This window comes from Dama dama, chromosome 1 (assembly GCF_033118175.1).
Source record: "Dama dama isolate Ldn47 chromosome 1, ASM3311817v1, whole genome shotgun sequence".
Lineage (NCBI taxonomy): Eukaryota > Metazoa > Chordata > Mammalia > Artiodactyla > Cervidae > Dama > Dama dama.
The window spans coordinates 77,100,306-77,111,717 of NC_083681.1; the positions used below are offsets into that span (position 1 = coordinate 77,100,306).

An 11,412-nucleotide genomic window follows, 5' to 3' on the forward strand; every position below is an offset into this window, starting at 1 on the left:
TACAACAATTATAAATATATATGCACCCAACATAGGAGCACCGCAATATGTATGGCAAATGCCAACGAGTATGAAAGAGGAAATTAATAGTAACACAATAATAGTGGGAGACTTTAATACCCCACTCACAACTATGGATAGATGAACTAAACAGAAAATTAACAAGGAAACACAAACTTTAAATGACACAATGGACCAGCTAGACCTAATTGATATCTATAGGACATTTCACCCCAAAACAATCAACTTCACCTTTTTCTCAAGTGCACACGGAACCTTCTCCAGAATAGATCACATCCTGGGCCATAAATCTGGTCTTGGAAAATTCAAAAAAATTGAAATCATTCCAGGCATCTTTTCTGACCACAGTGCAGTAAGATTAGATCTCAATTACAAGGAAGAGGCGGGGGGCTGCGGCGGAGGTGGTGAAGAGAAAGAAAACTGAAGTCGAAGACCATGGGAGATGCCACAAAACCTTATTTTGTGAGGCGTCCTAAAGAGCGAGGGACTACAGATGATGAGGATTTCAGAAGGGGTCACCCTCAACAAGATTATTTAATAATGGATGATTATGCTAAAGGCCATAGCAGTAAAATGGAAAAAGGCCTTCCCCCAAAAAAAGTAACACCAGGGAACTATGGGAATACCCCCAGAAAAGGACCGTATGCTGTTTCTAGCAATTCATATGCATTTAAGAACCCAATTTACAGTCAACCCACTTGGCTCAATGACAACCACAAAGATCAGAGTAAGAGATGGCTCTCTGATGAACTTGCCAGTAATTCAGACAGTTGGAGAGAATACAAACCTGGACCTAGAATCCCTGTTATAAACCGACCAAGAAGAGACTCTTTTCAGGAAAGTGACGATGGATATAGGTGGCAGGATGGAAGAGGCTGCAGAACTGTAAGACGACTATTTCATAAAGAGCTGACAAACCTGGGCACCATGTCAGAAATGGAAGCGGGAAGCCCTGAAAACAAGAAGCCGAGGTCCAGACCTCGGAAGCCACGGAGAACTAGAAATGACGAAAATGAACAGGATGGAGACTTGGAAGGCCCTGTGATCGATGAGTCTGTGCTTTCAATGAAGGAGCTGCTGGGCTTACAGCAGGCTGAGGAGCGGCTGAAAAGAGACTGCATCGACAGGCTGAAAAGGTGACCAAGAAACTACCCTTCAGCAAAGTACACCTGCAAACTTTGTGATGTTTTAATTGAATCCATTGCATTTGCTCATAAGCATATCAAAGAGAAGAGGCACAAGAAAAACATTAAGATTGCTCTCTGAGATTATATGGGTCATCCTGTAGCAGATTTGGTTTCAAAAATTCGGATATAAACATTGACATTCAATTTCCAACCATTATGTCTCAGCCAGATGTTCTCTTACTTGTCCAAGAATGTTTAAAGAACAATGACTCTTTTATTGATGTTGATGTGGATTTCCATGCGCGAGTGCCAGTGGTGGTGTGCAGAGAAAAGCAGAGTGGTCTTCTTTGTAAAGTGAGTGCAGGAAATGAAAATGCTTGTCTGACAACAAATCATTTAACTGCCCTTGGAAAACTAGAATCAAAGCTGGTTCCTCTGGTGATTGCATTTAGGTACTGGGCAAAGCTTTGCAGTATAGATCGCCCTGAAGAAGGAGGTTTGCCACCTTATGTGTTTGCTCTGATGGCGGTTTTCTTTCTTCAACAGAGGAAAGAACCTCTTCTGCCTGTTTATCTAGGATCATGGATTGAAGGATTCTCACTAAACAAATTAGGAAACTTCAACCTTAAAGAAATTGAGAACAACTCTGTGGTCTGGGAATACACTGATAATGTTGCAGGGGATGTGGACTCAACAAAAGAGGAGGCACCAAAGGAAATGGCCATTAAAAGGGGACAGGTATCATTAATATTTGATTCAAAACAGCAGCCTTCAGTGCCAGTTGGGCAGCTCTGGGTGGAATTGCTCCGATTCTACGCTTTAGAATTTAATTTGGCTGATTTAGTGATAAGTATCCGTGTCAAAGAATCGATATCTCGTGAATCAAAGGATTGGCCCAAAAAACGCATTGCCATTGAAGATCCCTACTCTGTAAAAAGAAATGTGGCAAGGACCCTAAATAATCAACCTGTGTTTGAATATATACTTCATTGTTTAAGGACAACGTGTAAATATTTTGCTCTTCCACACAAAGTTTTGAAATCCAGCCTTCCAAAGCCTCTGAGTACTGTCAGCTGTACTTCTGAACGTTCTAAAGAAATAGCAAAACATGATCCAGAGGTACAAGCGAAAGGTGATAAACTCAAAAACTCAGTTTTGGCTCAAGGTTCTGGTGCTGCCAGTTCAACTGCAAACACCTGCAAGGCACAGCCACTTACTCTTAAAGAGACTGCTAAAAACTTTGAAAGCCCATCAGCAGAGAAAATGGAAAACTCACACATCAGTGTCCACCTGGAAAACTCTGACTGTATTAAGGCAAGAGTCAGTTCTAGTGACTCTAAGGACATTGAAGTACATCATCAAGAAACAGGAAGTAAAAATAAGAAAGAAAAAAGTGGAAAGGAAGGCAAGCATCCTTTGACTGCTGATGATCAAGCTTTAAGTAGTAGCAAGTGTGGCATGCTTGTCACCTGTGGCAGCCCAGGAAATAAGGAGTAAGATGCCAATTTGGATCTAAAAGGCTTCAGAAATCCTATAGCTAAAGAGTATGATGAATTTCCTACTTCATATGCCAAGGGTGATATTGATGAAGAAAGCATAGAAGGTACCAGTGAGCTCGGAGATGCTGTAAGCCACTTTACCCCTTCAAGACAGAGCCAGATATCAGGAATCCTTCACTCTGATGAGGAAGAGGAGGATGAGGAGGAGGAAGAACCAAGGCTCTCCTTTTCCCAAAGGGAAGATGAGGATGACATTGCTAATGGAGACGAATTAGACAACACCTTCACTGGATCAGGGGATGAGGATGCCCTGTCTGAAGAGGATGTGGAATTAGATGGATCTACTAAGTATGATGACTTGAAAGAATGTGGAAAACACCATGTAGATGGAAATCTTCTAATGGAACTTAATAAAATCAGCCTTAAAGAAGAAAGTGTGTGTGAGGAAAATTCAACTGTGGACCAGTCTGATTTCCTCTATGAATTTAGTAAACTCACCTTCACCAAAGGCAAGTCTCCTACAGTGGTTTGCAGTTTATGCAAACGAGAGGGTCATCTAAAGAAGGACTGTCCTGAAGACTTCAAAAGAATCCAGCTGGAACCTTTGCCTCCATTAACACCCAAATTTTCAAATATCTTAGATCAAGTTTGCATTCAGTGTTACAAGGATTTTTCTCCAACTGTTCTAGAAGATCAGGCACGTGAACATATTCGGCAAAACCTAGAAAATTTCATAAGGCAGGAGTTTCCAGGAACTAAATTAAGTTTGTTTGGCTCCTCCAAAAATGGATTTGGGTTCAAACAGAGTGACCTTGATGTCTGCATGACAATTAACGGACTTGAAACTGCTGAGGGGTTAGACTGTGTAAGAACTATTGAAGAATTGGCAAGAGTCCTCAAAAAGCATTCAGGACGGAGAAACATCTTGCCTATTACAACAGCAAAGGTGCCGATTGTGAAGTTCTTCCATTTGAGAAGCGGTCTCGAAGTGGACATCAGTTTGTATAACACATTGGCCCTTCATAACACAAGACTCTTATCTGCTTACTCAGCCATTGATCCCAGAGTGAAATATTTGTGCTATACTATGAAAGTATTTACAAAGATGTGCGATATTGGTGATGCTTCTAGAGGCAGCTTATCGTCATACGCATATATGCTCATGGTGCTATATTTTCTTCAGCAGAGGAATCCACCAGTTATTCCTGTCCTTCAGGAGATATACAAAGGTGAAAAGAAACCTGAAATATTTGTTGATGGCTGGAATATTTATTTTTTTGATCAAATAGATGAACTGCCCAACTATTGGCCAGAATATGGAAAAAATACAGAATCTGTTGGACAGCTGTGGTTGGGACTTCTTCGTTTCTACACAGAGGAATTTGATTTTAAAGAACATGTAATTAGCATCAGGAGAAAAAGTCTGCTTACAACTTTTAAGAAACAGTGGACATCAAAATACATTGTTATTGAAGATCCGTTTGATTTGAATCATAATCTTGGAGCCGGATTATCAAGGAAAATGACAAATTTTATAATGAAAGCATTTATTAATGGGAGAAGAGTATTTGGGATTCCAGTCAAAGGATTTCCAAAGGACTACCCCTCAAAAATGGAGTACTTTTTTGATCCAGATGTGCTAACTGAAGGAGAGCTGGCCCCAAATGATAGATGTTGCCGCATTTGTGGGAAAATCAGACACTTCGTGAAGGACTGTCCTATGAGGAGAAAAGTGAGGCGACGGCGAGATCAGGAAGATACCCTGAACCAAAGATACCCTGAGAACAGAGACAAAAAAAGCAAAGAAGATAAAGAAATTCAAAACAAGTACACAGAGAGAGAGGTGTCAACAAAAGAAGATAAACCCATGCAGTGCACACCTCAGAAAGCCAAGCCAGTGAGGGCAGCCGCTGAGCCAGGGAGAGAGAAAATCCTCAGGCCACCAGTGGAGAAGTGGAAGAGACCGGAGGACAAAGACTTAAGAGAAAAACGTTGTTTTATTTGTGGACGAGAAGGGCACATTAAAAAGGAATGCCCTCAGTTTAAAGGCTCTTCAGGTCTGTCTAAATCAGATTGTGTACTTGGATCCCCTTCTTCACAAAACCCTTTGAGACCAGCTGGCACATTTGTTCAGGCAGTGCTTTTACATGAAGACCAAAAGAAACAAAAAACATCTATATTTTTGAGTCCCCAGTCAGGTAGCCTTTCCAGTAAATATATGACTCAGGGAAAAGCCTCAGCGAAGAGGACCCAGCAGGAATCATGAGGGAAGGAAAATGCCGCATTCTAAATGGCCACTCAGGCGTCCCTATTCACTTTGAAAATTAGGTTCATTTTACAGGACACAGCAGCATAGATCAGGCTTCAACTTAACATTTAAGGGAAATGTCAGATTTTTTTAACTTAATGAAATTGTTAATGAGGAAAAAAATGTTTAATACAGTCTTACCTACTACAGATCCCTACAGATTTAAGGATTTCAATAGAAAGCCATGATGTATGTATTTAAGACAGGTTTAAAAAAAAAAAAATGTAACTATGGGCCAGTATTCATTGAATATAATTTCAAGCTTTTTAATTATTTCAAAGCACACTAAAAATAGTGGGCTGATAAACTTCAAGTAAATTAATCCTTTTTTTCCTTTATAAATCCTTTTTGTTTGTTTTGAAGAGGGGAAATTATATTTATTGTTGTCAACTGAATCCTTGTGTGAAAGCGTGTCAAACGTGTGAACTGCTACTGCTGTATTTACAATTTACAAACCTTATTTTATTGATATTTGTAGAATTGATAACATGAACATGAATTACCACCTATTATGTGAGCCTCCTATGGATGAGCAGTGCCACTGAAAAAAACTTTTAGTTTTTTTCCCTCTCTAATTTTAAATTGACATATAACTACTATGATCGTAAAAATGAAGTAAGGAAAACAAGAGTCCTGTTTGCTGCTAAAAACATTTGCAAAGGAAAAATGACAAAATAAAAGTAATTTTTACTTTTTATGATACTCTGAAATCAGGGTGGATGACTTTTAAAATCCCTGATGATTAAAGAGGCTGTCTCTGCCAATCACAAGTTTGATTGGTATCATTTAGATCTGACTGGAGCCTTCACAGAACTGTTTCTCTAATTCACGAGCCCTTCAGAAGTGGTCAGAACCATGACTCAGATTATCATTTTGAAATTAAATCAAGATTTCAACCTGTAAAAAAAAAAAAAAAATCTCAATTACAGGAAAAAAATTGTTAAAAATTCAAACATATGAAGGCTAAATAACACGCTTCTGAATAACCAACAAATCACAGAAGAAATCAAAAAAGAAATCAAAATATGCATAGAAATGAATGAAAATGAAAACACAACAACCCAAAACCTATGGGACACTGTAAAGGTAGTGCTAAGGGGAAGGTTCATAGCGTTACAGGCTTACATCAAGAAACAAGAAAAAAGCCAAATAAATAACCTAACTCTAAACCTAAAGCAATTAGAGAAGGGAGAAATGAAGAACCCCAGGATCAGCAGAAGGGAAGAAATCTTAAAAATTAGGGCAGAAATAAATGCAAAAGAAACTAAAGAGACCATAGCAAAAATCAGCAAAGGTAAAAGCTGTTTTCTTGAAAAAATAAACAAAATTAACAAACCATTAGCAAGACTCATTAAGAAACAAAGAGAGAAGAACCAAATTAACAAAATTAGAAATGAAAATGGAGAGATCACAACAGACAACACTGAAATACAAAGGATCATGAGACTACTACCAGCAGCTCTACGCCAATAAAATGGGCAACTTGGATGAAATGGACAAATTCTTAGAAAAGTATAACTTTCCAAAACTGAAGCAGGAAGAAATAGAAGATCTTAACAGACCCATCACAAGCAAGGAAATCGAAACTGTAATCAAAAATCTTCCAGCAAACAAAAGCCCAGGACCAGATGGCTTCACAGCTCAATTCTACCAAAAATTTAGAGAAGAGCTAACACCTATCTTACTCAAACTCTTCCAGAAAATTGCAGATGAAGGTAAACTTCCAAACTCATTCTATGAGGCCGCCATCATACTAATTCCAAAACCAGACAAAGATGCCACAAAAAAAGAAAACTACAGGCCAATATCACTGATGAACATAGATGCAAAAATCCTTAACAAAATTCTAGCAAACAGAATCCAACAACATATTAAAAAAATCATACACCATGACCAAGTGGGATTTATCCCAGGAATGCAAGGATTCTTTAATATCTGCAAATCAATCAATGTAATACACCTATTAACAAATTGAAAGATAAAAACCATATGATTATCTCAATAGATGCAGAGAAAGCCTTAGACAAAATTCAACACCCATTTATGATTAAAACTCTCCAGAAAGCAGGAATAGAAGGAACATACCTCAACATAATAAAAACTATATATGACAAACCCACAGAAAGCATTACCCTCAATGGTGAAAAATTGAAAACATTTCCCTGAAATCAGGAACAAGACAAGGGTGCCCACTCTCACCACTACTATTCAACATAGTGTTGGAAGTTTTGGCCACAGCAATCAGAGCAGAAAAAGAAGTAAAAGGAATCCAGATAGGAAAAGAAGAAGTGAAGCTCTCACTGTTTGCAGATGACATGATCCTCTACATAGAAAACCCTAAAGACTCTACCAGAAAATTACTAGAGCTAATCAATGAATATAGTAAAGTTGCAGGATATAAAATTAACACATAGAAATCCCTTGCATTCCTATATACTAACAATGAAAAAACAGAAAGAGAAATTAAGGAAACAATACCATTCACCATTGCAACAAAAAGAATAGAATACTTAGGAGTATATCTACCTAAAGAAACAAAAGACCTATACATAAAAAACTATAAAACACTGATGAAAGAAATCAAAGAGGTCACAAACAGATGGAGCAACATACCGTATTCACGGATTGGAAAAATCAATATTGTCAAAATGGCTATTCTACCCAAAGCAATCTATAGATTCAAAGCAATCCCTATCAAGCTACCAACAGTATTTTTCACAGAACTAGAACAAATAATTTCACAATTTGTATGGAAATACAAAAAACCTCGAATAGCCAAAGTAATCTTGAGAAAGAAGAATGGAACTGGAGGAATCAACCTGCCTGACTTCAGACTCTACTACAAAGCCACAGTCATCAAGACAGTATGGTACTGGCAAAAAGACAGAAATATAGATCAGTGGAACAGAATAGAAAGCCCAGAGATAAATCCACGAACCTATGGAAACCTTATCTTGACAAAGGAGGCAAGGATATACAATGTAAAAAAGACAACCTCTTTAACAAGTGGTGCTGGGAAAACTGGTCAACCACTTGTAAAAGAATGAAACTAGAACACTTTCTAACACCATACACAAAAATAAACTCAAAATGGATTAAAGATCTAAATGTAAGACCGGAAACTATAAAACTCCTAGAGGAGAACATAGGCAAAACACTCTCCGACATAAATCACAGCAAGATCCTCTATGACCCACAGCCCAGAATATTGGAAATAAAAGCAGAAATAAACAAATGGGACTTAATGAAACTTAAAATCTTTTGCACAACAAAGGAAATTATAAGTAAGGTGAAAAGACAGCCCTCAGATTGGGAGAAAATAATAGCAAATGAAGAAACAGACAAAGGATTAATCTCAAAAATATACAAGCAACTCCTGCAGCTCAATTCCAGAAAAATAAATGACCCAATCAAAAGATGGGCAAAAGCACTAAACAGACATTTCTCCAAAGAAGACATACAGATGGCTAACAAACACATGAAAAGATGCTTAACATCACTCATAATCAGAGAAATGCAAATCAAAACCACAATGAGGTACCATTACACGCCAGTCAGGATGGCTGCTATCCAAAAGTCTACAAGCAATAAATGCTGGAGAGGGTGTGGAGAAAAGGGAACCCTCTTACACTGTTGGTGGGAATGCAAACTAGTACAGCCGCTATGGAAAACAGTGTGGAGATTTCTTAAAAAACTGGAAATAGAACTGCCATATGACCCAGCAATCCCACTTCTGGGCATACACACTGAGGAAAGCAGATCTGAAAGAGACACGTGCACCCCAATGTTCATCGCAGCACTGTTTATAACAGCCAGGACATGGAAGCAACCTAGATGCCCATCAGCAGATGAATGGAGAAGGAAGCTGTGGTACATATACACCATGGAATATTACTCAGCTGTTAAAAAGAATTCATTTGAATCAGTTCTAATGAGATGGATGAAACTGGAGCCCATTATACAGAGTGAAGTAAGCCAGAAAGATAAAGAACATTACAGCATATTAACACATATATATGGAATTTAGAAAGATGGTAATGATAACCCTATATGCAAAACAGAAAAAGAGACACAGAAGTACAGAACAGACTTTTAAACTCTGTGGGAGAAGGTGAGGGTGGGATGTTTCGAAAGAATAGCATGTATATTATCTATGGTGAAACAGATCACCAGCCCAGGTGGGATGCATGAGACAAGTGCTCGGGCCTGGTGCACTGGGAAGACCCAGAGGAATCGGGAATTAGCCTCCAACTAATAAAAAAAAAAAAAAAAGAAAGAAAGAAACAGTCTATGCTCAGCTGTAGCACCAGCCAGAAGGATGGAACACGGTTTCTGGGGCACAACAGCTGTGTAAAGCACAGGCTTACCAACAACCAGGAAGCAGTTATGTACCAACAATCCTAAAAATGAGTTGTTGTTGTTTTTTTTTTTTTTTAATTTATTTTTATTAGTTTGAGGCTAATTACTTTACAATATTGTAGTGGTTTTTGCCATACATTGACATGAATCAGCCATGGATTTACATGTGTTCCCCATCCCGAGCTCCCCTCCCACCTCCCTTTTTTTTTTTTTTTTTTAAGAATTGTGTATGCTTTAGGAGGAAAGAGAGAGAAGCAGAAGTCACACACCCTCCTTCCGTGTGTGTCTCTGTGTATCTTTTTCTGTCTTATAAGGACACTCTCATTGGATTTGGGGTTCACTTTAAGCTCATCTTGACTCTTACCTTAATTACATCTGCAAAGATCTTATTTCCAAATAAGGTGACATTCTGAGTTTTGGGTGACATGCATATTTGGGAGACACTATTCACCCACAGTGCTTCAATGTTGGCTCAGAAGGTGAAGAATCTCCCTGAAATGCAGGAAACCCAGGTTCATTCCCTGGGTCAGGAAGATCCCCTGGAGAAGGCAATTGCTACCCACTCCAGTATTCTTGCCTGGAGACTTGCATGGACAGAAGAACCTGGCAGGCTACAGTTCATGGGGTGACAAATAGTCAGACATGACTGAACAACTCACAGTTTCACTTTGCATACACTCACAACACACATCATTTTACACATGATATACAGCTATTTTATTTGACATTGAACTGAACAGAACCTAAGAGATCAAATAGACAATTTATGACTGTAAATTTATGATCTAGTGAGTTGACTACATAATTTGAGTCATCATCTCTACAAGAAGATTTAAATAACACTATGTAATAGATCAAATTTCTTTTGGAAATACATATCTTCAACCAAATTGTATTAAGTGATTCAGTAATTTCCTGACACTCTCTTTTACATCTTTGTTTCTGAGGCTATAGATCAGAGGGTTCAGCATGGGACTTACCACTGTATAAAAGACAGAACTTTCTTTGACCATGAGCCATGAGTTTTTGGACCTGGGTACACAATAAATGAACAGGATAGTCCCATGGAACATGGTGATGGCGATCAGATGGGCGGCACAAGTAGAGAAGGCTTTTTGGCACCCCCCCCCCCCCAGCAGAGGGCATTTTTCTGATAGTGGCAAAAATGGAAAATAAGTAGTGAGGATAATTGCCAGGCTGCCCACCTCATTGAATATGGCGATGGCAAAACAGAGCACTTGGCTGATGAAGGGGTCAGAGCAGGAGACAGAGACAATGACAGAGTGCTCACAGAGGAAATTATTTATGATGCTAGACCCACAGAAGGATAACGCCAGGAGAGAACAGGTGAGTGTCAGGGAGCAGACTACACCCCACGTGTAGGGACTGGCCACTAACGATGCACAGAGCTTTGGGGACATGACCACTGGGTAGAGTAGAGGCTTACAAATGGCCACAAATTGGTGATAGGCCATCACTGCCAACATGAACGCCTCTGCCACTGCAAACATACAAGCCGAGAAGAACTGCATGATGCATCCCGTGAAAGAGATGGTTCTGTCTTCCATAACCAAATTCTCCAAGAGTTTGGGTGTAACTGTGGTGGAATAGCAGAAATCAACAAAGGACAAGTGACTGAGAAAAAAGTACATGGGGGTGTGGAGTTTGGGACTGATCCTGATGATGGCGATCATGCCCAGGTTCCCCACCACGGTGACTGCATAGATGGTGAGGAAAACCAGGAACAAGGGTACCTGGAGATTGGGATATTCTGAGAAGCCCAAGAGGGTGAATGTGGCTCCAGCACTCTGATTTCCTTCAGCAAACCACATAATTGTTGGAGAAAATCTGAGACAGTGATAATAAAATAATAACAATATTAATGATGACGGTGCATGGATATCATATTTATCGCGCAGCAGACATTGTGTTAAAATATTGGTACCTTCGTTTTACCACTAAATAACACTTTGAATTTCAAAACAAGCAGTCTCATATTTTACAAAAGGAAATGGAAGCATATATGAGTTAAGACACGTGTTTGAATTAACACAGCCTGCTAGTGATGAGTTAGGTTTGAAGTTGATCATGAGTGACA

At 39.0% G+C, this 11,412-nt stretch overlaps 1 protein-coding gene and 1 pseudogene across 1 annotated transcript; one reads left to right on the plus strand and one right to left on the minus strand.

The window, feature by feature from the left end:
* Positions 1–418: 418 nt before the first annotated feature.
* On the plus strand, positions 419–5,185 carry LOC133063853 (terminal uridylyltransferase 7-like; annotated as a pseudogene).
* Positions 5,186–10,195: 5,010 nt separating this feature from the next.
* LOC133064680 (olfactory receptor 5D13-like) lies at positions 10,196–11,146 on the minus strand. The gene has a single exon (XM_061155123.1). The coding sequence runs from the start codon at positions 11,144–11,146 to the stop codon at positions 10,196–10,198; it is 951 nt and encodes a 316-aa protein (XP_061011106.1).
* Positions 11,147–11,412: the final 266 nt, after the last annotated feature.

What these genes read in the sequence shown, in the direction of transcription:
- LOC133064680 (XM_061155123.1), bottom strand. Translation starts at nt 11,146, where the DNA reads ATGTGGTTTGCTGAAGGAAATCAGAGTGCTGGAGCCACATTCACCCTC.